Source organism: Gobio gobio (assembly GCF_949357685.1).
Source record: "Gobio gobio genome assembly, chromosome: 11".
Lineage (NCBI taxonomy): Eukaryota > Metazoa > Chordata > Actinopteri > Cypriniformes > Gobionidae > Gobio > Gobio gobio.
In genome coordinates, this window is record NC_137104.1 from 12,662,362 (window position 1) to 12,689,987 (window position 27,626).

General features: G+C 37.5%; 2 protein-coding genes across 2 annotated transcripts in view; one reads left to right on the forward strand and one right to left on the reverse strand.

Moving 5' to 3' along the window:
* LOC307134330 (uncharacterized protein) overlaps positions 1–20,481 on the reverse strand; it is a gene marked incomplete at its 3' end in the record, with an annotated part of 58,549 nt that extends 38,068 nt beyond the window's left edge. Inside the window, exons 1-7 of the mRNA XM_079829974.1 lie at positions 20,309–20,481; positions 19,742–19,871; positions 19,566–19,653; positions 19,110–19,183; positions 18,754–19,002; positions 8,754–12,961; positions 1–8,360 (exon numbers count right to left, since the gene is read on the reverse strand). The exon at positions 1–8,360 is cut by the window's left edge and continues 38,068 nt beyond it. Of these exons, the coding sequence (XP_079686100.1) occupies positions 1–8,360; positions 8,754–12,961; positions 18,754–19,002; positions 19,110–19,131 (12,839 nt within the window). The 5' untranslated portion in view covers positions 19,132–19,183; positions 19,566–19,653; positions 19,742–19,871; positions 20,309–20,481. The remainder of the gene's footprint in view (positions 8,361–8,753; positions 12,962–18,753; positions 19,003–19,109; positions 19,184–19,565; positions 19,654–19,741; positions 19,872–20,308) is intronic.
* Positions 20,482–21,071: 590 nt separating this feature from the next.
* ilf2 (interleukin enhancer binding factor 2) lies at positions 21,072–26,729 on the forward strand. Its single transcript, XM_079829975.1, has 14 exons — positions 21,072–21,189; positions 21,687–21,746; positions 21,844–21,886; positions 21,965–22,069; positions 22,954–23,031; positions 23,114–23,216; positions 23,324–23,389; positions 23,516–23,632; positions 24,330–24,408; positions 25,574–25,661; positions 25,741–25,802; positions 25,899–26,013; positions 26,092–26,182; positions 26,274–26,729. Exons 1-14 carry the CDS (start codon positions 21,185–21,187, stop codon positions 26,423–26,425), a joined length of 1,164 nt encoding a protein of 387 aa, XP_079686101.1. The 5' UTR covers positions 21,072–21,184; the 3' UTR covers positions 26,426–26,729.
* The last annotated feature ends 897 nt before the right edge of the window (positions 26,730–27,626 follow it).

The window sequence follows — 27,626 nt, forward strand, 5'->3', positions numbered from 1 at the left end:
TCATCCAAATTCTTTCTCCTTTGGTCTACATAATCTCTTTCTTTCTCCATTTGCAATTTCTGTTCTTCCAACTCTTCTTTATCTTTATCTAGTTGTCTTCTCTCATTCCTCATTATTTCCATCATGTCCTTCACTTCTGTCTGTTGTTTGTCAAGCTCAGATTGTTTCAGATCAAGCTGACTTCTGTCCTTTATTATAATGTTTCTGTCATTGTCTAGTTCCTTTTTCAGATTTTGAATTTCACTTTGCATTTGATCAAATTCATGTTGTTTTTGTTTGATTTGTTCATTTTGATGTTTAATGTTATGCATTTGTCTTGTGATGTTCTCATTCATCTCATCTAGGGTGTCTCTCTCTTTCTGTATATCTGCCTCTACGATTATTTGCTTTTCTCTTTGTTTTTCAAGATCTTCCTTGGCTCTTCCAAGTTCACTTTTGGTTTTCTCCAGATCATGTTTTTCCTTCTCAAGCATGTCTCTATCAGATTGAATGGCTTTAGTTTTCTCTTCAATATCTGTCTTCATTTCATCCAAGGACATGTTTTTTATTTTTGTCTCCTCAATGAGATTGTTGATTTCTTCTCTCTTCTTCTGGAGTTGAGTGGCCATTTCCTCCAGCCTTTGTCTTTCATGTTGTGTCTCTAGTTTGATCTTCTCAATCTCATGTGTTTGTCTTTGCAGGTCAGTTTTCATCTGTTTTATCGATTCTTTTTCATTCTCAAAATCTTCTCTCTCAAGTTTGAGACACTGTGAATCTCTGTCTACATTCATTATTTTTTGTTGCACATCTTCCATGTCTTTCTTCAGCAGTTGTCTGTCATTTTCCAGTAATTCCTTTTCAGTCAATACTGCCTTCATTTGGATATCAACGTCTTCAGACTTCTTTTTCAGTTCTGTCATCATGTCCTGTTTTTCCCTAATCATTGCAGATCTTTCACCTTCAATGCTGCTCTTTTCCTTTTCCATTTCACTTTGTTGTTTATGAATATCTGCTTGCAGTTGTTCTAGTTCATCTTGTTTGAGTCTTATTTTCTCTCTCTCATTTTCAATATCATCTGTTTGTTTGGAGATGTTCACTCTCATTTGATCAAGACTGTTTTTCTCTCTTTGTAGATCTGCCAGTGAAGACTCATTTGCAACTTTCATTTCATCCAGGATCTCATTCTTTCTCCTTGTTTCTTCAGCAAGATGAACAATATCGTCTCTCTCTTTCTGGAGTTCTTCAGCCATCTTTTCCAAACCCTGTCTTTCATTTTCTGTTTTTTCTTTTAGTTTTCTGATATCATCAACTTCTCTTTGCAGCTCAATCTTCATCTGTTCTAACTTGTTATTCTCATCTTCAAACACTTGTTTCTGAAGTATCATCATCTTTAGGTCTTCATCCAAATTCTTTCTCCTTTGGTCTACATAATCTCTTTCTTTCTCCATTTGCAATTTCTGTTCTTCAATCTCTTCTTTATCTTTATCTAGTTGTCTTCTCTCATTCCCCATTATTTCCATCATGTCCTTCACTTCTGTCTGTTGTTTGTCAAGCTCAGATTGTTTCAGATCAAGCTGACTTCTGTCCTTTATTATAATGTTTCTGTCATTGTCTAGTTCCTTTTTCAGATTCTGAATTTCACTTTGCATTTGATCAAATTCATGTTGTTTTTGTTTGATTTGTTCATTTTGATGTTTAATGTTATGCATTTGTCTTGTGATGTTCTCATTCATCTCATCTAGGGTGTCTCTCTCTTTCTGTATATCTGCCACTACGATTATTTGCTTTTCTCTTTGTTTTTCAAGATCTTCCTTGGCTCTTCCAAGTTCACTTTTGGTTTTCTCCAGATCATGTTTTTCCTTCTCAAGCATGTCTCTATCAGATTGAATGGCTTTAGTTTTCTCTTCAATATCTGTCTTTATTTCATCCAAGGACATGTTTTTTATTTTTGTCTCCTCAATGAGATTGTTGATTTCTTCTCTCTTCTTCTGGAGTTGAGTGGCCATTTCCTCCAGCCTTTGTCTTTCATGTTGTGTCTCTAGTTTGATCTTCTCAATCTCATGTGTTTGTCTTTGCAGGTCAGTTTTCATCTGTTTTATCGATTCTTTTTCATTCTCAAAATCTTCTCTCTCAAGTTTGAGACACTGTGAATCTCTGTCTACATTCATTATTTTTTGTTGCACATCTTCCATGTCTTTCTTCAGCAGTTGTCTGTCATTTTCCAGTAATTCCTTTTCAGTCAGTACTGCCTTCATTTGGATATCAACGTCTTCAGACTTCTTTTTCAGTTCTGTCATCATGTCCTGTTTTTCCCTAATCATTGCAGATCTTTCACCTTCAATGCTGCTCTTTTCCTTTTCCATTTCACGTTGTTGGTTTTGAATCTCTGCTTGCAGTTGTTCTAGTTCATCTTGTTTGAGTCTTATTTTCTCTCTCTCATTTTCAATATCATCTGTTTGTTTGGAGATGTTCACTCTCATTTGCTCAAGAATGTTTTTCTCTCTTTGTAGATCTGCCAGTGAAGACTCATTTGCAACTTTCATTTCATCCAGGATCTCATTCTTTCTCCTTGTATCTTCAGCAAGATGAACAATATCTTCTCTCTCTTTCTGAAGTTCTTCAGCCATCTTTTCCAAACCCTGTCTTTCATTTTCTGTTTCGTCTTTTAGCTTTCTGATATCATCAACTTCTCTTTGCAGCTCAATCTTCATCTGTTCTAACTTGTTCTTCTCATCTTCAAACACTTGTTTCTGAATTATCATCATCTTTAGGTCTTTATCCAGATTCATTCTGCTTTGGTCTACATCATATTTTTCTTTCTCCATTTGCTGTTTCTGTTCTTCCAACTCTTCTTTATCTTTATATAGTTGTCGTCTCTCATTCCTCATTATTTCCATCATGTCCTTCACTTCTGTCTGTTGTTTGTCAAGCTCAGATTGTTTCAGATAAAGCTGACTTCTGTCCTTTATTATAATGTTTCTGTCATTGTCTAGTTCCTGTTTCAGATTCTGAATTTCAGTTTGCATCTGCTCGAATTCATGGTGTTTTTGTCTGATTTGTTCCTCTTGATGTTTGATGTCATGCATTTGTCTTGTGATGTTCTCATTCATCTCATCTAGGGTGTCTCTCTCTTTCTGTATCTCTGCCAGTACAATTCTTTGCTTTTCTCTTTGTTTTTCAAGATCTTCCTTGGCTTTTTCAAGCTCACTTTTGGTTTTCTCCAGATCATGTTTTTCCTTCTCAAGCATGTCTCTATCAGATTGAATGGCTTTAGTTTTCTCTTCAATATCTGTCTTCATTTCATTCAAGACAATGTTTTTTATTTTTGTCTCCTCAATGAAATTGTTGATTTCTTCTCTCTCTTTCTGGAGTTGAGTGGCCATTTCCTCCAGCCTTTGTCTTTCATGTTGTGTCTCTAGTTTGACCTTCTCAATCTCATGTGTTTGTCTTTGCAGGTCGGTTTTCATCTGTTTCATCGATTCTTTTTCATTCTCAAAATCTTCTCTCTCAAGTTTGAGACTCTCTGAATCTCTGTCAACATTCATAATTTTTTGTTGCAGATCTTCCACGTCTCTCTTCAGCAGTTGTCTGCCATTTTCCATTAATTCCTTTTCAGTCAATACTGCCTTCATTTGGATCTCAATATCTTCAGACTTCTTTTTCAGTTCAGTCATCATTTCCTGTTTTTCCCTGATAATTTCATCTTGCTGTCTATAAATCAGAGCTTGGAGTTGTTCAAGTTCAATCTCTCTCACTCTCATTTGTTCCTTCTCAATTACAATGTTATTCTCTTGCTCTGAAATACTGTCTCTCAGTTGACGAAGCATGTCTTGTTCTTTCTGTATTTGTGCAAGTGTGATCTTGTTCTTTTCTCTTTCTTCAACAAGCTGGTTTTCGAGATCCTCTTTTGCACTTACTATGTCTGTCACAGTTTTCAAAGTAATTTCCTGCATCTGTTTATTAGACTCATTTGCTTTCCTTTGCATTTCTGTTTCCCGCTCCCTGTGTTCTAGTTCCTCAGCAAGGCTGTCAACATTGTCTCTATCTTTATTAAGTTGGGTTGTTACTTCCTCAAGCTTCTGTCTTTCATTTTGTGTCTCTAGTTTTATCTTTCCAATATTTTCAGCTTCTCTTTTTAGCTCAGCTTTTATCTGCTCAATTTTGTCCTTCTCATCCTCAATCATTTGTTTCTGAAGTTTATTATTTTCCAACTCTTTAACTACATCAAGCTTTGTTTGTTCCAAATCATCCATTTCTGTTTGTATCCCTTTTCTGGTGTTGTCAATTCCTTCCTTTTCAGCATGCACCTCCTTTCTTAGCAATTCCAACTTTTCACTCTCCTTTTTCAGTTCTTCTCTCAAATTTACCTTCATTTGCTTTTTTTGATTCATTATTTCCACTCTTTCCCTCTCTATATCATCCCTCTCCTTTTCTAGATCATCTCTATGTTTTGATATGTTCATTCTCAACTGCTCAAGAACGTCCTTCTCTTTCTGTATCTCAACCAATGTTATCTCATTTTGTCTTTTCTGAGATTCAAGTTGGTTCTCAAGATCTTCTTTGGCTCTGGGTATCTCTGTCTTAATGGTCTCCAGGCCAAACTTTTCCTTTTCAAGAGTGTCTCTATCAGATTGAAATGTTTGTTTTTGTTTTCTTAGATTTGCTTCCTCTTCTCTGATCCTGGCAACAGAAGTTTCAATATCCTCCTTTTCTTTTTGAAGTTTGATTGCCATTTCCTCAGTCTTCTGCCTGTCATTTTCTATGTCTTGCCTTAGTTTTGCAATATATTCTGTTTCTTGTTGGAGCTCAGCTTTCATCGTATGCAATTCCTGCTTTTCTTTGCCAATCGTTTGTTTATGAAAGTTCAAGGTGTTAAACTCCTCAGATAAGATGGTTCTCTTTTCTTTCATATCCTCTAGATCTCTGTTCAGTATTTTCCTGTTGTTTTCAATAGATTCTTTTTCTCTGAGAACTTTTTGTTTCATCAGCTCCACCGCTTCACTGTCCCTCTTCAGTTCTATTTGCATGTCACTCACTCTTTGTCTTTCCTCCATTATATCAGTCCTCTCTTTCTTGAGTGTGTCCATCACATTATCTAATTCTCTCTTTTGCTTTTCCATTTCGGTCTGTCTTTCATTGAGCTGACTATTCCCTTTATTGATAATATCCTGAATCGCATCTGTTTCTTTTTGTTGTGCATAAAGTTTTGACATGTGCATATTCAGTTCATTTTCTTGGTGTCTTAAACTGTCTTTCTGTTTTTTAATATCATGTTCCTCTTGTGAGATGTTCATCTTCATTTGCTCAAGAGAATTTCTCTGCCTATCAATTTCTGACATATCAATATTGTTATTTTTTCTCATTTCAGCAAGATCTTCTTTTGCTCTAGCTATCTCTGATTTGCTCTTCTCCATGTCAGACTTCTGCTTTTCTAGCATATCTTTTTCACTCTCAATGCATTGCTTTTGTTTTTCTATCTCAATGTGTATCCTCTCCAGAGCTTCTTTTCTGTCATTTCCCTCATTTTGAATTTGGTCTGCCATATCTTTTATACTCTGTTTTTCATCCATCACCTCTTTCTTCATTCTCTCAATATTTTCAGCTTCTCTCTGAAGCTCAGCTCTCACCTGCTGTATCTCTTTCTCAAAACTTTCCCTCTGAAACTGAAAATTTTCTAATTCTTTGTGCAGTTTTGCTTTCTTTTTCTCCATGTCTTCTTTATCAGTTTCCAATGATTGCATGAAGCTTTCAAATAATTCCCTTTCTTCAGTTATTTTTTTCTTTTGGAGCTCCACATTTTCATAGTCTGTCCTCAACTCTTCTCTCAAGTTCTCTATTTCCTGTCTTGCTTCATCCAGATCTGCCATTTCTCTACTTCTTGCAGTCTTTACATATTCTATTTTTTCATGTGAAACATTCCGTTGTTGTTCTTGTTCAGCTTGCATCTTTTCCATCCTTAAACTGCTCTTCAACTCATCCATTTGTTTTTGTTTGTATTCAATCTCTGCTTCTTTTTGCTTTAGTTCATTTTCTCTCCGCCTTAAATATTCTTTATCACTTTCAACAATGCACCTTTCTTTTGAGATGGTTTCACTCATCTGCTCAAGATTGTCTCTTTCTTTCTGTATCTCTGCCAGTGTAATATTGTCCTGTTCTTTTTGCTGAGCAAATTCGTCTTTGAGGTCTCTGAGCCTAGACTTTTCCTGTTCTAGTGCGTCTCTCTCAGAATCAACCGCTTGCTTCTCTTTTTCAATCTCCATTTGCATCTCATCCAGAGCTTTTGACTTCTTTTCAATCTCTTCAGCTAGACTATCAGTGCATCGTCTTTCTTTTTGAATCTGAGCTTCCATGTCTTTTACATATTGCATGTCATTTTGAACAGATTGTCTTAGATTTTCAAGGACACCTGCTTCTTTTTGCAGATCAGCCTTTGTGTCCTTCAATATCGCAAATGATTGTTCCTGCTTTTCTATATCAGCTTGCATTTGGTCCAAGTCCTCTCTCTTTCTATTTGTCTCCTCTGCAAGACTCACAATGGCATCCCTCTCTTTCTTGAGTTGTGCTGCAAGTTTCTGTCTTTCAGCTAGTGTATCTTGTCTTAGCTTCTCAGTATCGACAGCTACTGTTTGCAGCTCAGATTTAATCTGTTCCAACTTGTGTTGTTCTCCTGCAATACCCTGTCTTTGCAGTTTTATTTCCTCTCTCTGTCTTTCCAAATCCATTTTCTTTTGCTCCAGATCTTCTGTATCTCTCATTAAAGTTATTCTGCTGTCCTCAATAAGTCGCTTCTCATTTACTACCTCTTTTTTCACAAGTGCTACCGTTTCAAGTTCTCTGTTTAATGCATTTGTCATGTTGCTCTCCATCTGCTGCTTCTGATCCATTATAGCCGCCCTCTCTCTGTCAAGATTGTCTTTTTCATTTTGTGTGAACTGCATGATGTCATCCACCTGTTTTAGCTTTTCGGCTATTTCATCTTGGCTTTTCTGAAGTTGACTTTTTTGCATGAAAACTATATTCTGGATATCCTGCATGTCTTTTTGTTGTCTGTTAAGATCATCCTGCATTTGCTGCAGTTCGATTTTCCTTTTCTTTATTTTCCCCTTCTCTTTCTCAATATCATCTTTTTGTTTTGAAATGAGTTCATTCATCTTCTCAAGAGTGTCTCTCTCCGCTTTGATCTCCTTCATTGTCAGCTCATTCTCCTCTCTCAGGTTTTCTAGAGCTTTCTTTTCTCCCACTACCTCTTGCATGTCACACATTTTCTTTTCTAGTTCCTCCCTGTCTTTTTTAAGCTGCACTGCAAATTTCTCCATATTCTGTCTTTCTTCCTGCATGTCCTGTTTTACCCTCTCAATGTCGCCAGATTCTCTTTGCAGCTCATATTTCATGTTCTCTAATGCTCTTTTTTCGTCCTCTATCATTTTTCTTTGAGCTTCTATATCCTCTAGTTCTCTAACAAAGGTGTCTTTTACATCAGCCTCCATGGTTTGCTTTTGTTTTTCTATATCCTGTCTAATGTGATTAAGGACATCTCTCGCTTTTTCAATTTCTGTTCTTATCATGTGTTCTTTTTCTCTGCTTTCTGCAATCTCTGCCTGCAGGTCATCCCATCCTTTCTGAATTTCTAGCTTTGTCTTTTCCAGCTCATCTTTTGTTCGTTCCAGCTCCTGTTTTAGCAGCTCTAATTGTAACTCCATGTCTGATTTGGTTTTCGTTGCAGTTTGCAGTGTGGCTTCTTTGAATGAAAGTTCATCCTTGCTCAATTTCATTTCTGCCAGTTGTCTCTCCATTGTACTTTTTTGCACAAGTAAGTCTTCTTTGAAATACTCCAGAGCTTGTCGCTCTTTATCCAACTCCTCCTTGGTCAGGATAATCTCATATTTTCCTGTGTCATCCATCACATCAGTTTGGACTTGAACATCAACATGTTTAATCTCCATCATTCTTATTTCCAATTCATTTTTCTCTCTTTGTAGATTTATTTCCATACTGTCCAGTTCTAGCTTTCGTTGATTCAGCTGCTGCTTCTCTTTACATATTGTATCTAAACTTCTTTGGTTCTCTTCTCTCTCTGATTGCAGCAGTCTTTCCAAATCTTGCAGACTCACTCGTTTCTTTTCCATCTCTTTTTCCTCCTCCTGCAGTCTGGTCATCCTCTCTTCAGCTTCATTTTTCAATGTTTGGACATCCTCATTTGCCTTTTGTAGTTCATGTTTCTCTTTTAAAAATATTTCTTTATAATGTTCCAGTTCTTGTCTTTCTTTCTGTATTTCACTTACACTGAGTTCATAGTCTTCCGTTATAAATCTTTCGATGGCACCTGGTTCTTCTGTTTTTGCATACTTTGGGCTCTCAGGTGCAATGATGGCTGGTTGAACCTGAAATAAATGCTCCTTGTTTGCATCTCTTAGTGCCAATATTCTTTAGATATATAGTATACAGTTATACGGGGTACAGTTCAGTTTTTCACCATTTTTAGTAAAATGAAATGTAAAGTCCCTTGTATTTCATATGGAAAAAGAAATTTAACTTTAAACTTGTTTTGAAGTCAACATGAAATCAAAATTGACCCTTTATGTGTCTGATCTTATTTTGTATGATTCATTGTCAAGTCTATATCTACTTTCTTTTCTCATTCTACTACATTTTGTTACATTATGGAAGTAACAAACGCTTCATGTTGACTTTAAGAATCCAGTTGCTGCTGACAATATCGATAATATAGATAATATTATGAAGCATCTGTCAAATGCATGTAAATTATGACTTACCCTTTCTTTGCCTGCCTTTTCTTGAGCAATGAGTTCTTTCTGTCTCTTTATCTCTTCCTTTGCCTGTTCGATATCCACCAAAGCTTTTTTCACATCTTCTCTCATCTGCTCCACCTTATCATTCTCTTTAATGGTCTCCTCAAGCCTCTCCTCCAGCTCCTCTCTTTGCCGCTGCATCATATTTTTCATGAGTTCTAGTTCATCTCGTTCTCTCATAGTCTTTTCTTCTCTGTATTCAATCTCTCTTCTCCTTCGTTGAACTTCGTTCTTCAACAGCCTCATCTCATCCCTGTCTCTTTTCATCATTTCCTTGTTGTGTTCCACCTCACCCTTAAGACCTCGCAGCATTTCTCGAATGTGTTCGATCTCCAGAATGAGCCTCTGCATCTCAGCATTCATCTCCTCTTGGTCTGCCGTCTCCATCTGACATCCTGCCATTCGGTTTTCAATCTGGAATTTCGTTCTGTGCACCATTTCTCTTGTTGCCTCGATCTGCTGAATAAGGTTGATTATTGTGAGATTCATCTGTCCTTTCTCTTCTTCTAAATCTCTCGCCTCCACCCTTTGTTCAAATTCCTCCCTCGCTCTTTGGATTTCAACTTTAACTTGCTCCATTTCGTACTTCTGCCTCTCCGTCTCCATTCTTTTCCATTCCATCTCATCTCTAGCCCTTTGTATCTCCATCTTCAGTCGTTCCATCTCATCCTTCTTCCTCATGGTCAATTTCATCCTTTGATCAAGTTCTTTCTTCTTTCCTTCCATTTCTCTCTTCATCAGCTCCATTTCTCCAATCTCCCGTTTGGTTTTCTGCATCCTTTCCTCCAGTTCTTCTTTTTGTCTTTTTATTTCATTTTTGACATGCTGCATTTTGTCCATCTCTGCTTTTGCTAGCTCCATTTTCTTTTCAACATCCTCTTTTTGTTTCAAAATCTCAGTCCTCATCAGTTCCATCTGGTATCTCTCACTCTTTGCTTCCATCATCTGATTCTCAATATGCTCTTTCTGTCTCTGGAGGTCTGCTTTCATCTTTTCAAGTTTAGTCATTTCCGACCTTGACTTTTCCATCTTTACATCGATATCCTTCTTCTGTTTCGTTAACTCCACCTTCATGTCTTCAATCTCACCTATCTCCTTTTTCATAGCGTCCATCTTCCTCATTATCTCCTCCTTCTCCCTGTTCATCTTTTCACGTTCCTCCTGCTCTCCCTTTTCAGCCTCATCCCACAACCTTTCCATCTCCGATCTCACTCTGTTAATCTCCTCCTTGACCTCTCCATACGTGTCCTTCCCTCTCAGCGTTTCCATGCGAATCTTCTCCAGATCTTCTCTCTCGTGTTCCATGCCCTCCCTCATCTGCCTCAAAACATCCTCTCGTTGTTTTGTCTCCTCTAACCTTTTATTCACGTCCTCTCTTTGTTTCTGGATCTCAATCATTAGAAGTTCAGCTTTCTCTTTATCTTGTCTCGCTAACTCTCTGCTTCTGTTCATGGTCTCTGTCTCAATAACTAGCTGAGTTTTGATCTTCTCAAGTTCTTCTTTTTGTCTCTGCACTTGAGCACTCTGTTCTACATCATATCTCATCATCTCATACCTTCGTTTTTCTAGATCTTTCTTCTCGCTCTGGACCTGAAATCGAATGTGTTCAAGCTCCTCTCTCTCATTAACTAAATGCTTTTCCTGATCTTCCTTGTCCTTAAGCACAGCTGTTCTCATTTGCTCAATTAACTCTTTCTCTTGCTGTATATCCTCTAACATCTTTTGCAGAATCTCTTTTTCAGATTGCTCCATCTTTTCTAGCTCATGTCTGGCTATTTGTATCTCTTCATTTATTTTTTCTAACTCCTCTGTTTTCTTATGTATTTCATCTCTTTGCTCCAGCGCCTCTGTTATGGTTTCATACCTTCTCTTTTCTGACTCTTCCATTTGCTTTTTTAGGAGCATCTCAGCCTCTTGGACTGCAAGTTTGGCATGGTTTGCCTCTTCTTTTTCTTTTTTTGCAGCTCTAATCCTGTTCTCTATTTCTGCCTGTTGTATTTGTAGCTCATTTCTCATGCTTTTGATTTCATCTGCTTCTTGTTTAGCATTTTCTCTGCTGTTATTAATCTCTTGTTGCACTCTCTCTATCTGTTCTATAGTTTTTTTCAACTCTTCCCCTGTTGCTTTAGCCTCATCCATCTGTTTGATAGCAGCATGTTTGTCTTCTTCAGCTTGAACCTTAATTTTGTCAAGACTGTCCTTCCACTGCATGAGCTCCATCCTGCTCTCCTCAATGTTTTTCTGGGATCTCTGGACCTCGTCCCTTAGTTTTTCCAGTCTTTCCTGCTCATGCTGAGTTTTTGCTCTGATTTCGACTTCCTCTGTCTCAGTTTCATGCCACCTACTCTCCATGTCTTCCTTTACCCTGACGATTTCACTTCTGAGGAACTCACACTGTTCGGTCTCTCTTCTCACCAAATCTCTCTTTCTTTCCAGCTCCTCGCGCTCTTCTTCCAACTCAGCCTTTGTTTCCTCCATTTTTTCTTTAGTTCTTTGGATCTCCTCAACCTTCTTCTCAATATCTTCAATTTGCCCTTGAATTTCAGCTTTCATTTTTTCCATTTTCTCGTTTTCCCGGATTGTGACCTCTTGGCTGTTCTCGATCTCCTCTTTGGCTTTGGCCGTTTCATGTTTAATTCTCTCTAGTTTCTGCCTCTCCCTCAGCATTTCCTCTTGTCTTTGGTTCAAGTTGTCTTTTTCAGCCTTGATCTCTGCTTTGATCAGTTCTGTCATTTCTCTCTCTTGTCTGGCCTCTTCTCTTATCTTAACACTTTCTTTCTTCTCTTTCAGTACCTTTGCTTTCTCCATATCATTAGCTCTTTGTATATCTACTCTTACACTCTCCAGCTCATCTCTCTCCCTCTGCATTCGAGCTCTGTGCTCTAGCTCCTCTGTCACTATCTCATACCTCTTCCTCTCCATTTCTTCTTTAGCTTTCCGTGTGTCATCCCTCTGTTTTTCTAGAATATCTTTGTCCCTCTGCATCTCTGTTTTCATATGTTTCAGCCTCTCAGCTTCTCTTTTTACTTCCTCAACTCTGCCTTCCATAGAAATCATGTGACTTTGTATGTCCGCTTTGGCCTGTTCGATCTTTTCCCACTCCTTTCTAACCAGCTCTCCATTCATTACCAACTCCTCTCGACCTCTCTCCATTTCATGTTTCATCTCTTCCAGATCTTTTTCTTTTCTTAAAACTTCTTGCCATTTCTTTTCAACGAGATTGGTTTCTATAAGTGCTTGAGCTCTCAGCTGTTTTATTCTCTCATTCTGTTGTTTTGTGAACTCTCTGTTTCTTTCAGCCTCTTCTCTTGCTCTTTGAACCTCGTCTTGCAGGTATTTCAGCTCATCTTTCTCTCTTTGAATTATAGCTCTCTGTTCCATTCCTTCTTTCTCTGTTTCACGCCACCTTTGCTCCATTTCCACCTTCACTTGCTGTATGTCAAGTTTAATCTGCTCAAATTGGTCTTTTTGCTTCTTGATGTCATCCTTCTTTCTCTCCAACTCGTTTTTTTCCTCCTCAATTTCAGCTTTCATCTGCTCCATCTCACTCTTTGCTTTCTGTGTATCGTCAATCTTCATTTCTATATCATTAATTTGAACTTGTATTGCACTTTTCATTTGTTCCATTCGTTCCATTTCGTACTTAGTGCTTTCACGGTTGCTCTCCAGATCCTCCTTCTGTCTCAGAACCTCATATCTGATCATCTCCAAATTCTGCCTCTCTCTCATGATATCATCACGCCTTTGCTCCAGGGTGCTTTGCTCGGTTTGAAGGTCAGCTCTCATTTGCTCAATCCTCTCCCTCTCTCTGTTTACGTCCTCTTTATTCCGATCCATTCTTTCAAGGATATGGTCCATCTCGGCTTTCATGTGAGTAATAGTCCTCTCAAGTTGACTTTTCTCTGTGGTCATCCTAGTTATTTCATATTGCTGTAGCTGAATCCTCTGCCTCATGTTCTCTATCTCAGTCCTTTCTTGGTTGGTTCCTTCCCAAAGTTTCTCGATCTGCTCAATTGCACGCATCGTCTCCAGTTTACGCCTTTTTAGCGAGTCTTTTCTCTTCTGAATGTCTCTTGTATGCCCATTCTTATCCTGTTTTCTTTTTTCTCTGGGAGGACTGGGTGGACTGACTGTCTCTGTTTGTGTGTGCTTGCTGTTGTGTTGTCTCCACTCTGCAAAAGAAAAAAAGATAATTTACATCAGGCCTTAAAAACTAAAACAAATAAAAAATAATCGGTTCACTCCAAGCAGAATCAGTATTTTAACGTTTCAGTTCATGCTTTCCTTCTATAACATTATCGTTGCGAAAACAGTTTAATTAGAAAAAATACTGGTTAATAAGGGGGGGGGGTTGTCTCTACTTTACACAAGTTTGAACTGAACTTTATACTAAGTATTGTCTTGTGGCTAAACCTCGTAACTCAAATGGATCCTAAAAAACCTGCTTGAGCTCCACCCACCTCAATCCTGCACACATTTTGGATACTGTCTCTGTGCGTAACACTTTGTCTTCTACAACACAAGCATTTTGCCAAATATATTAAACAACAGTAAAAACTGAGCAACCACATAGCTAACCTTTGTAACCTGTAAGTTAATAAATAACTTGTGATCAGTTGACTGAAACTAAAAAAAATAAGTTATGTGAACTTGACAATTCCCCACAACTTATTTTTTTCAACTACGCATAAAGTTTGTCGACTTAATTTTAAAAACAGGTTTCCTCACTTTTAAAAAAAAGTTAAGTCAACTGATCACTTTTTACAGTGTTCCTCAGATGCGACCATTCTAATGAAGGACAAATCACAAATCTCCGACATTTGCTGGTGGAAATACACAATTTGAGCTTGATTATGGAAACATTTTACAACCCCAAATCAGAAAACGTTGGGACAGTATGGAAAACGCAAAAAAAAAAAGAGAAGTGATTTCTAAATTTACTTTGATTTGTATTTCATTGCAGACAGTATGAACACAAAATATTTCATGTTTTGTCTGGTCAACTTCATGTCATTTGTAAATATGCATCCTTTCCTGTCATTTAGACCTGCAACACATTTCAAAAAAAGTTGGGACAGGAGCAATTTAGGGCTAGTAATGAGGTAAAATGGTTAAATAATGATGTGATTTGAAACAGGTGATGTCAAAAGGTGATTGTAATTATGATTTGGTACAAAAGCAGCATCCAAGAAAGGTCTAATCCTTTAGGAGCAAAGATGGGCCGAGGATCGCCAGTTTGCCAACAAATACGTGAGAAAATTATTGAAATATTTAAAAACAAAGTTCCTCAAAGAAAGATAGGAAGAGATTTGGATTTTTCACATTCAACAGTGCATAACATAATTAAAAGATTCAAGGAATCTGGAGGAATTTCAGTGCGTAAAGGACAAGGGCACAAGCCTAAGCTGAACAACCGTGATCTCCGATCCCTCAGGCGGCACTGCATCAAGAATCGTCATTCATCTATAAGCGATATCACCACATGGGCTCAGGACTACTTTGGCAAACCTTTGTCAAGTACCACAATACGTAGTTACATCCACAAATGCCAGTTAAAACTGTACTGTGCCAAAAGGAAGCCCTATGTTAACAGTGTCCAGAAGCGCCGTCGACTTCTCTGGGCTCGGAGGCATCTGGACCATCACACAGTAGAAACGTGTACTGTGGTCAGATGAATCAGTATTTCAGGTATTTTTTGGGAGGAATGGACGCCGTGTGCTTCGGACCAAAGAAGAAAAGGATCATCCAGACTGTTACCAGCAACAAGTCCAAAAGCCAGGGTCTGTCATGGTATGGGGTTGTGTCAGTGCCCTTGGCAAAGGTAACTTGCACTTCTGTGAAGGCACCATTAATGCTGAAAAGTACATAGAGATTTTGGAGCATAATATGCTGCCTTCAAGAAGACATATTTTCCAGGGTCGTCCATGCATATTTCAACAAGACAATGCAAAACCACATTCTGCACACATTACAAAGTCCTGGCTGCGGAGGAAGAGGGTACGGGTACTTGACTCGTCTGCCTGCAGTCCCGACCTGTTTCCAATAGAGAATGTGTGGCGCATTTTGAAGCGCAAAATGCGACAACGAAGACCCCGTACTGTTGCCCACCTTAAGACTTGTTTGCAGGAAGAATGGGTCAAAATTACACCTGAAACACTTCATCACTTGGTGTCTTCAGTCCCTAAACGTCTTAAGTGTTGTGAAAAGGAATGGCAACATTACAAAGTGGTAAATGCTTTACTGTCCCAACTTTTTTTGAAATGTGTTGCAGGTCTGAATGACAGGAAAGGATGCATGAAATGACAAATGACATGAAGTTGACCAGACAAAACATGAAATATTTTGTGTTTATATTGTCTGCAATAAAATACAAGTCAAAGTAAATTTAGAAATCACTTCTTTTTTTTTTTTTGCGTTTTCCATACTGTCCCAACTTTTTCTGATTTGGGGTTGTAATATTATAACGACACACGCAAGTGTCTGACCATACATATAGCCACAATACCTTTTTTTTGCTTTTTTTCTGAATAGTAGTGGTTACACTACCCTGCAATTTTCACTGGTTTAAAAAACACACCATGCTGGATATAACCTGCCATGGTAACATATCCTCGGATAAGCTCCTGCGAACAGCTAATGCCAGCACAGAGCGTGGGCACTGTCACATTTTCTTAGGCCGTACTCAGTACCGTCACAAGGGCTCTGCCAAGTGTGTGACCGCACAGGGCCTCACGCAAAGTATAAAGTTACAGCTGACTTGATGTAAAAGCCAATAGTAAAAGTTTATGTTTTTGTCCTACAAAATACTATAATAGTTAAAAGACATAGCTAAAAATGTGCATCGTGATGCTGTATTATTCTGCGTGTTAAAAATGTACACTGTGTGCAGAATTATTAGGCACGTTGATTTTCTGATCATATTTTTTTTCCAGGCACATTTGACCAATTCCAAACCACAGTAATCCTAATAACTACTATTAATTTAGTATTTAATAATGTATAAATGATATATAATTGTTCATGAAGGCTGGAAATGAAAAACACCTTATATTCAGATGTGCAGAATTATTAGGCATGTTTTCTTTTACAGATAAATTGAGCCAAAAAAGAGATTTAACTCAGACTGAAAAGTCAAAAATGATTTAATGCCCATGAGAAGGATGCAATACTAATGCAATACTAGACATTGCAGTTAAGGCATGACCATTGGACAGTGAAATGCTCGTTGGGTCAGCAGGGTCAGACAAAAACATGTGGCAGAGAAAAGACACCTGTTAACTGCAAAAGAATAAAAAATTACGGTGAAGAATTAAGTGTGAAACCATCAGGAACCCTTTAGTCTCCAGCGCCACCATTTTCCAGAGCTGCAACCTACCTGGAGTCTCCAGAAGTGCAAGGTGTCAGGATCTCAGAGACTTAAATTAGGTAAAGAATCCTAAAAAATTACCCCCACTAAATAAGAATCAGAAGCTGAAGTGTTGTAAAATACATGAAGAATTCATCTTCCAGAATCTGGCAGTACGTTTTGGGAGTTCATTTTTAGTCCATCTCTGCAAAACGGACTTCAGGATGGACTAAAATGAACTCCCAAAATGTACTGCCAGATTCTGGAAGATGAATTCTTCAAACAGTGGTGCAAGAGGATGTGGTGCTGGTCCTTCAAGAGTCATTCTCAACCTATCTGTCTATAAAGCCTATAAAAAACGGACCCACTTTATATTAGGTGGCCTTAACTACTATGTACTAACATTTTAATTAATAATTTGATACAATGCACTTATTGTGTACATACATGTTTTTACATTGTACTTACGTTTTAAAAAATACCTGCATGTAATTACATCTGTAATTAATTTCTGCAGTTACATTTGTAATTACACGGTTGACACTTCCCTTACACCTAACCCTACCCTTAAACTTACCCATACCACCACACCTGTCCCTAACCCTACCCGTATCCCACCTCAATATCAGCAAAAGTGTTTTGCAATACAATTTGAACACAGTAAGTACATTGTACTTATTTTTTGATGTAAGTACATAGTACTTATGGCCACCTAATATAAAGTGAGGCCAAAAAAACTTATTCATGTATTTTACAACACTTCAGCTTCTTATTCTTATTTAGTGGGGGTAATTTTTTAGGATTCTTTACCTAATTTAAGTCTCTGAGATCCTGACACCTTGCACTTCTGGAGACTCCAGGTAGGTTGCAGTTCTGGAAAATGGTGGCGCTGGAGACTAAAGGGTTCCTGATGGTTTCACCCTTAATTCTTCACCTTAATTCTTAATTCTTTTGCAGTTAACAGGTGTCTTTTCCTCACCACCTTTTTTTGTCTGATCCTGCTGACCCAATGAGCAATTCACTGTCCAATGGTCATGCCTTAACTGCAATGTCTAGTATTGCATTAGTATTGCATCCTCATGGGCATTTAATAATTTTTGACTTTTCAGTCTGAGTTAAATCTCTTTTTTGGCTCCATCTATCTATGTAAAAGAAAACATGCCTAATAATTCTGCACACCTGAATATAAGGTGTTTTTTTTCATTTCCAGCCTTCGTGAACAATTATATATCACTTATAAATGAATAAATACAAAATGAATAGTATTTATTCAGTTTAATGTGGTTTGGAATTGGTCAAATGTGCCTGGAAAAAAAATATGATCAGAAAATCAACGTGCCTAATAATTCTGCACACAGTGTATTATGCAGTAACTTAAAATATTTCTCTGTGCGTGACAGTGAGTCATGCGCATACATGTAAGTCAGCAGGCATCGCACGTCAAGTTCGTAGAGAGCTTAATTCAGACCATTCAAATTCTGATTTTGGGCCATTTGATTTTAAACCATAGATATTAGGCTACCTAAGAAGTTCAAGTAAATAGGCTACACTAGAAATCCGCGCTCATTGAAGGATGTGCATTATTGCATGGACAGAGAAAGCATGGACGCCTGCATTTCATCTGACAGTACGCACAAAAGATTTTTTATTTAACACTATAAAGTTAAATAACCACATCACTATACAACCATAACCATATAACTATTACACGCCTTTCGGAGCATCAAGTAATGCCTACTCTATCTCTAGATGTTTTAAATGTTTTTAAATCTGAAAACTGCAAAAAGGAACAAAATTGTCAGACATCCATTTAGCGCATGTTTCAAACTATTGAAAACTATTGACAGCGCTTTGTTGTTCTTTCAATATACTGTCTGTTTATTTTACTGACTGAGAAATCGCTTCAGGTGATTCAGTGAGAGAGCAGTCCAAATTCATTCAAGTGGATTCAGGCCGTTGTGCAAACACATTTGACCCATTCATAATTAAGAACATAATTTAAGCGTCAAAATGTGCACACTGCGCAGTTCAGTTACAGTTTAACTTCTTGAACCTAATGCTGTTAAACTGAATATACAATTTTTTTTCTTAAATATCCACATAAACAACAAATTGTTCGTCACTATAGCAACAGTAGATTCAAATCACATTCAAACAGGGCCTCGCTCCCCGCTTGCGACGGGCCTGGCCGTACTATTTGAATTCATGATTGGTTGACTGCCAAATTAAAATCTTAAACAGAACAATAAAATAATGTTATTAACCAGTTTTAAAGAAGCGGTTTCTGTTCAGAATGTTTAAACTTTATTTTGTTTATGTTCCTGTTAAAATTTGGTTCACTTCCGTTTTTTTTGTTTTTGTTCTTTGAACCGGTTCAGAGCCCTAATTTACATAAATGTTATGTTACCATAAGAATCTTCATGCAAGTTTTATTTTTTGCATACCACTTCATAAGAGTTTTTAGAGATAAGTTTATAATGACCATGGCTTTAAATTTAAAAAAAGATTAATGATTTAACTTGTTTATTGAAAATAATTCACATATCAGACAGATCCGATGCTTGTCAAATGACACTATTGCTAGCCACTAAAATCCACAAATTTATTAGATTTTCTAACCTAGTTCGTGAATCAGTTCCGGCTCTGTCATTCTCAGGATGAGATGGAAGGACACTCTGTTTCGAGCTGGCTCTCTTTCCAAAGCCTCATACAGGAGCCGCATTGCCTCCTGCTGGGTTGGAGCGGCCTCCACTTGTTGAGCGGCCACTTCATGGATCAGACTTTGGGAGATAACAGCCTCAGCAATGTCACTGACCCGAGTCGCTCTTGTAATTATCTGCTCCTTGAATTCTGTCAGGAAATCTCCAACTGTTGGGAAGAACAACATTTGAAGTAGAAATTTAATAAACTATGCATCAATGCAAATACAATAAATTAATCTTAGATTAAATTAAACGGTGCACTGTGAACTTTACCGTAGTCTCTGGATTCTGCCATGGCTGCTTGCTACATGTTTTTTTTAAATAGATGGTGGTGTGTGAAGTGTGATCTGAAAATGAATACAAATTAATTGCAGTACATAATATACTAAAGCATTACAAAAATAAACGTAAGCATATGTAAAGGTAAGTGTTGAAAAGGTTTTAATTTGTTGTTAAATGTAGAGGAAAAAATGCATTAAATATAATTAATCAAGGTAATACTATATGTTGTTAATATATGAGTATTAAGGAGGCAGAAATGGCATTGTTGTATTTATTATAGATTTTACACAAAAAATTTGACCGATGCTTTTTTTTCTTCTTCGGCTTAAACGGAATTAAGGAAGCACACATATCACCAAAGTACCAGCCAGGACAAGTAGCTAAGACATATCACTTAAACAAGCTATTTATATTATTTCTTATAAAATTGTTAAAAAATATGCTTACCTTCTGTGTTATCATTGGATGTAATTATTTCTGTAAATTGTTGTGGTCTGATGATGGATGTATATTGCTGTAGTAACAGTGAAAGTGACTGTGACATGCAAAAACAAATCTTATCTTACTTCAGCACATGCATAATGTCTACGTAATTTACGTAAATTGTCACAGCTTTGGATTACCATGCATTTGATTGGCTGTGGGTGGCAAAATGTTTTGTGCCTGGTCTTCTCTGATAAAGGCAGTGTACGTACTGTACAGGTCCACCCCTGACATGGTGTCACAATCTCCTCACTGCAACACCCACTTGTACTAACATGGTTTGAGAAAGAAAACATGAAATTCATGCCCTGAGTGCCATACAATCCATGCATACAGACTAAATTAGACATATTATGGTGTCTAAAAATATATAGGCTAGTGATAATAGTGATTGATCATTGCTAGTTCTAATTTAATATTCATTTAATTACAAATTATATTATCAACAGAGCAATTAGATTAAAAAGTAATATTGGTTTGTCCCCCCTTTGCGTTATGCTAATATAATAATAATAATAATACATTTATATTTAATTCTTCAGAATGTATATTTGGTCTGTCCCCCTTTTGTTTTAATGACAGCAGCACACGCAGTTGCTGTAAGTTTGAGTAAAAGCTGATGATCAAAAGAGCATCTTGTGCTTTAATAAAGTGAGAACATCTGACTGTGTACAAAGGAGTTCAAATAATCAAAGATGCAAATTTACTTGATGGGTGGTGTTGAAATCTTTAAGAAAATCTTAAATAGTTCTTAAATTAATCCCATTTTCAGTTTGCGTCCCAATTTGCATACTATCCGAAAACTTAATTAGTAGCCTACGTCCCAAATCTTCGTAGGTTGAAATTATTCCAAAGATACCATAGTGTACTATTTCCGGTTAGAGATCGATGCACACTCTGAACTACAAACGCGGATAAAAACTGTTAAAAAACTACAAACATGACGGATATGCGAGTCCGACGGTTAAAGGGGTTTGAGTGAATAATTATCAGAATCTAACATGACAAAAATATATTTATTTAATATTATCCACATTATATTTAATCTGCAACCTCATTGTGAACTTTTTTAATGATACTATTGGCCATTAACTTTTAAATTATTATTAAATTGCAAACACATGAGCAGATCAATTCATGTGCTACTACATTTCTCTCCGATACGGTAGGAATAAGGAAATTAAATTAAATTGAATGTGAAGGATTTTAACAGTGACAAGATTCACAGGAAAGTTTAAACGGCGAAAGGATGCATGTAACTAAGCGACAGAGATGTCCGTTAAAGATGACGAAGTATGTCCCAAAGCTTGCAACTCTTCTGCTACACTCAAAAGTAACTTATGTAGGCTACTTTTTCTTCACAAAAAGAGTAGGCCTACATACTTTTAGGTCGTATAAAAGCTTATGATTCGTTCGACTGGGACTTTTACTAGGAAAGACTTTTATGATAGACTGTTATCCCGGACTTTTATAATGAAATGGAACTTCCGGCTAGACAAGCGCAGATCGGCGGTGAGCTGCAGACGAAGGCAGAGCATTTCTCTTCAGCGTGTTTCTGTTAAACTGACAAAACGTCTTACGCAATGAGGTATTAACTGTTTTAATCTTTTTTATATATATATATAAAAACTGATTGACTAAGTTACAAACCGAGGTTAATCAAACTGCGGCATTTGTTGTGTTAAATTATTTTTATGCCATGCTAGCCCGGTGCCTGTTAGCATGTTGCTCTGCTAGCCGTGGTGGGCATTTTATGGATGGAAGAAATTATATGTATTTACTATTTGTGCGCGTGCGTTAAAACTGATTAACGATGCGTTTGAATTTAAGTCCTCTCATTTTGTTGTCTGTAAAACGCTATGTATTCTAGCAAGGAAATTGTTCGTTCATGAACGAATGAATGAAGAACCGAGCATTCGCATGAACAATGGTGCCCCTTTTTACCTGTGATTTCATGTTTTCGGGGGGCTGGAAGCTTAGCTTCTTTGACACATTTTGCTAGATTTATTTTTATTAAAAGGAGTAGCATGTGTATATTTCGCACTGTAATTGAATTACTGAAATGAGTGTTTTTGTTTTTCACAGAGGAGATCGTGGCAGGGGCCGAGGTGGCCGATTCGGCTCCCGCGGAGGTTTGGTCCAAGGGTGAGTTTTTATTTATTTGTAAGCGTATTTTTTTTATTTGCTGACTTTAATTTGTTGACATTGGTCTAACATTATTGTGTGTCTTCTGTTTTCTCAGGTATCGGCCCTTTGTCCCTCACATCCCATTTGACTTCTATGTTGTAAGTGCATTTCTATATTGATTGTTTGCTTTGAAACTTAAGCCTTTAAACCTCCAGCTCATGAATCGCTTGTTACAGTGTGAGATGGCCTTTCCTCGAGTGAAGCCGGCTCCTGATGAGACCGCTTTCAGTGAGTGTCTGCTGAAGAGGAACCAAGACCTCTCTCCTAACCCTTCTGAACAGGTACAATAATTTTCCATTAGGATGAATGGCTAAAGGCAGTAGTATATTTCACTTATTACGCGCATGCGTGGGTCAGCATACTGAATTTTTGTAACTGCAGGTAACTTGTACGTGCAGGTTGCGCATGCACATTTATTTTTTTGCAGAATTTACATGGGTTGTGGAGAGATTGCACTTGTGTACACGTAAAAATTAAAGCATACTTTTGGCTTAAGACAATCAAATGTGTCCTTCCTATTAGGGGTCTTACTGGTCTCACAATTTAATTAGATTATGATTGTCAGCGATTCGATATCACAATGCATCGCTGCAATATTAGCACTGCACATGGCTTAATTTTTATAAGTGAATACAAGCATATATGAACTCCCTTTTTATTTTATCTGCTCCGAGAATGTACACTTCCTGAATGTAGTCAAACAAAAGTCTGAACTCGGACAACAGGGGCATTTAGAACTGATAAACACTAGTAAATGCAAAGTGTATGAAACTGTTTAGTGTACTTAAATTACAATAACACGCACACACTCTTGCTGTAAATGTTAAAATAGTGGGTGCAATTTTTTTTTAACTCGCTTGTGTTTCGCCTACCTACACCATTTTATGCTAGCGAGACAAGTGCGTATGTGACACTTGACATCAGAGAAACGTCAGTAGGCTATAATCGATTATGGTCTATTACTGCATCGATGCAGAATCGTCCATTCACGCATTGCAATGCATCGTAGAAACAATTAATTTCAACACCCTACTTCCTACGCAGGTTAAACCATAGATCAGCAAATGATTGAGCGTCATCCACCATTTTTATTTATTTTAAAATTATATTTTATGAATATCACTGGGTTTAAATAATTTGTTTACGTTTATTCATTCTGTTGCAGGCCTCCATTTTGTCCTTGGTCACTAAGATTAACAATGTCATTGACAACCTTATCGTGGCACCTGGAAACTTTGAAGTGGTAAGAAGGCATTTCAATAAGTCAATCTTCAACAAATCACTTTTGTATTATTAAATGCTTAATGTCTTACAATTCCCTCTAGCAAATTGAAGAGGTAAGACAAGTGGGATCGTATAAAAAGGGCACCATGACGACAGGACACAATGTTGCTGACCTTGTGGTTATCCTGAAGATCTTACCCACCTGTGAGTCTCATTTCATGATTTCTGTTCTGTTTAGTTGTATAATATGTTGGTCACTTCTAGCCCAAGTGCTTGGTTTATTGATGATCCTGTTATTTTTTGTGTTTTAGTGGAAGCTGTCGCTGCTTTGGGAAACAAAGTTGTTGATACACTGCGTACACAGGACCCTGCAGAGGGTGAGTATTGCTTTTAATCTGGCAGGCCAATCAGAGTGGAGAGTACACCTATTTGTAATCAAAATGGGGGGGGAATTGATCTACTTTGACTGCATTTTCAATGATACATGTTCCTCTTCTCTTCAGTGCTGTCCATGCTGACCAACGAGACAGGTTTTGAGATCAGCTCTGCTGATGCCACGGTGAAAATCCTCATCACCACGGTTCCACCCAACCTGCGCAAACTGGACCCAGAGCTCCACTGTAAGTCACACTCAAACACTAGAGCTGTTTGTTAACATCTTTTCTTACAAATGAGCTTTCTTTACTGGGGATGTATAATAATGTACTATGCTGCTCCGTTTTTTTAATTGTACACACTGGTTTTAGCCTATTTTCTCGATTAGATTATTGCTATCCTCTAATGCAAAAATAATAATTTAACAATGTTAACTAATATCATTATCAAATCTCAAAATAAATATCCATTGTAGTAATGATTGGTTTTGTTTATTTAGCCTACATACATTTTAAAGGGATAGTTCACCCAAAAATAAAAATGGTCATCTCACCCTCAAGTTGTCAAACCTGTATTTTTTTCTTTCTTCTGCTGAACACAGAGGATATTTTGAAAAATGCTGATAACCAAGCAATTGACTAAACCATTGACTTCCATGGTCACCCCCCCCCCACACACACACACACACACACACACATTCTATGGAAGTCAGTGGCTAACGTCAACTGTTTGGTTATCCACATTCTTTAAAATATCATCATCTGTGTTCAGCAGAAGAAAGAAAAACATACAGGTTTGGAACAACTTGAGTGTGACTAAATAACATTTTCATTTTTGGGTAAACTGTCCCTTCAACATCAGGCATGAATCAATTATTGGCCATAACAAATTATTTGTATCAGCCAGATTTTTAACAGCAGTTTCTTCCTATTCCTTTTGCAGTGGACATCAAGGTTCTGCAAAGTGCTCTGGCAGCCATTCGCCACGCTCGCTGGTTTGAGGAGAATGCTTCTCAGTCAACGTAAGGACAGTTGTATCTCTTATAGGATTAGTTCACTTTTAAATAAACTTTTGCTGATAATTTGTCATCCAAGATGTCCATGTCTTTCTTTCTGCAGTCGAAAAGAAATTAAGGTTTTGGATGAAAACCGTCCAGGGTTGTTCTTCATATAATGGACTTCAATGGGCCCCAAACGGTTCAAGGTCCAAATGACAGTTTCAGTACAGCTTCAAAGGGCTTTAAACAATACCAGGCGATGAATAAGGGTCTTATCTAGCGAAACAATCAGTTTCTGCGAGAAACCGAGCCGTATTTATGCTATTATTTTACCTCTTATCAGACGAACGTGATCATCTCTAAGCTCAGCCATAACTTCCGCTAAGTGAGGTCAAAATAGAGCGTGGTCATAGATGTATACGTAGATGCCTCATTAGCGCTTGTACGGATCAATAGAATTAGGCATCTATGATTGATATATCTATGACCATGCTCATATTTTGACCTCACTTAGCGGAAGTAATGCCTGAGCTCAGAGATGATCACGTTCGTCTGATAAGAGGTAAAATAATAGCATAAATACTGCTCGGTTTCTCACAGAAACTGATCTTTCGCTAGATAAGACCCTTATTCATCGTTTGGTATTGTTTAAAGGCCTTTGAAGCTGTACTGAAACTGTCATTTGGACCTTGAACCGTTTGGGGCCCATTGAAGTCCATTATATGGAGAAAAACCCTGGACTGTTTTCATCCAAAACCTTAATTTCTTTTTGACAGCAGAAAGAAAGACATGGACATATTGGATGACATGGGGGTGAGTAAATGATCAGCAAAAGTTTATTTAAAAGTGAACTAATCCTTTAATGGACGTAAAGAGATGGTTCACCCAAAAATAAGTCATCATTTACTCACCCTCATGTTGTTCTAAACCTGTATGAATTTATTCTGCTGAACACAAGATGTTTTAAAGAATGTTGCTAATCAAACAGTTGACGGTAGCAAATTACTTTTTTCCCCCTACTATGGAAGTCAATGGCTAGTCATCTGTTTGATTAGCAATATTCTTTAAAATATTATCTTCTGTGTTCAACAGAAGAAACTCGTACATGTTTGGAAGAACTTGATATTGAGTAAATGACAATTGAATCTCATGCGTTTTGTGGCTTACTTTGGTTTCTATGTTGATTCAGTGTGAAAGTTTTGATCCGCTTGCTGAAAGATATTCGTGTCCGATTCCCTGGATTTGAGCCTCTCACTCCCTGGATTCTGGATCTGCTGGTGGGCATTATCACAGTCTAACTTATTTTTCTAGTCTACACCAGTTGATGTGCCCGCTGTAATGTTGCTCTCTTCACAGGGACACTCCGCTGTCATGAACAACCCCTCTAGGCAGCCACTGCCTCTCAATGTTGCTTACAGGTAAGTCAGAACTTCCTGTTTGTGGTAAACCAATTGCTTGTTAAGGGCATTAGTCTTTTTTTGAATCTTGGGGTAAAATGAGCGTATGTATTGCAGGCGCTGTCTTCAGATGCTCGCTGCTGGTCTTTTCCTGCCCGGTTCTGTAGGAATCACTGATCCGTGTGAAAGCGGAAACTTCCGTGTTCACACTGTCATGACACTGGAGCAGCAGGTAATGCAGATTTCAGGCAGCAGGTAATGTACCATTTTAATGTTAAAAACAGATAATCTGATTAATCTATTTCTGCAGGACATGGTGTGTTTCACAGCCCAAACACTGGTGAGAGTTATCTCTCATGGAGGATACCGCAAGATCTTGGGCCTTGAAGGAGATGCTAGTTGTGAGTGTTTGAGGTTTATTCTAGATTATTCTTGATTTATGAAGTTCCAACATCTGTCATTAAACCAATTGTTTGTGCTGCTCATCTGCAGATCTCACCACCGAGATGTCTACATGGGATGGAGTGATCATCACCCCATCTGAAAAAGCCTATGAGAAACCCCCAGAGCGCAAGGAAGAGGAGGATGAAGTGTTGGAGGAAGGAGGAGAAGGGGAAGATGAAAGCATGGAGACCCAGGAATAATGCAGTGGTCCCTGACAACGTTTTGGCCTGATCATTTGTATTTATGTTGGGTTTTTTTTATAGATCTGTCTCGTATCTACAAATTTTACCCAGAAGTCCCCTGTACATCAGTCTGTACCACCTAATATCCATGGTAGTAAACAGCACACAGCTATAACAAGGACCAAAAGGCAATGGCCCATTATTCTGTCTTCTCAGCACATTCTGATATGGTTATATCTAGGAGGGGGACTGAATTTTTGTTTTTTCGGTTTGTATTTTCATCACTGATCGATCAATTAAAGTTTTTATTTCTCCCTTTGTACTATATGTCTGCTTTCTGTTTCTTATTACTGAGTGTGGTGTAGTAGTTTACTGCTCCCACTGATCTTGGACAAATACTTAAAGGGATAGTTCACCCAAAAAAATAAGTGTCTTCTACTTTTTATACATTCTTCATGACCTTTCTTCAGAACACAAAGCTATTTTTAATTCTCAATTTTCCATCCATCTAAAGTTCATGACACCAAAATTCCCTCACTTCAAAAATTTACCAAGGGATCATAAAAATGTAATGTGACTCAAGACATCTGAAGACACGGGATCACTGTATAAGATGAACAGGTTTAATTTACGCAAGTCCAAATAAGTTTGTTTTGTGTTTAGCGTGTGCTGTTAAGCTTTAGTGTCCATAAAAAAAGACATTAAAAGTACCTCCATGTTTTGTTCAAAAGTTGAACAAGGTCTTTTTGGTTTGGAGCTGCATGAGGGTGAGTAAATGAGACATTTTTTATTTGTTTGGTGTAGCCTAATGGCATGCAACCAAAATTGCTGCTGTTTGGAATGTCATACAGAAATGCTGATATACTCAGATTTCAGTACTGGTAGAGCTATGAGGTTGCGTTTATTAGAATTCAATAAACGGTAAGTTAATATTGAGTAAATTACATTTTAACTCAATCTTGCCATTTTCTCTTTTTGCACCACCAACTGGTTTCAAACGACGTGGGAAAACAAATCATCTCCGGACATAAACAGTGCCCGAGATGCTTCTGAAATTTAGGTCAAATGCTATTTTTTGCTGCATATAAAACATGCAATATGATTTAAATGTTTATTCATTAATATACATTTAATGATACGATGATGTAGCTGTTGTGGAAAAAACTAATAAAGCAGACCAGTCACAGAAGCAGTCGTTATGGCACGCCAACTCGGAAAC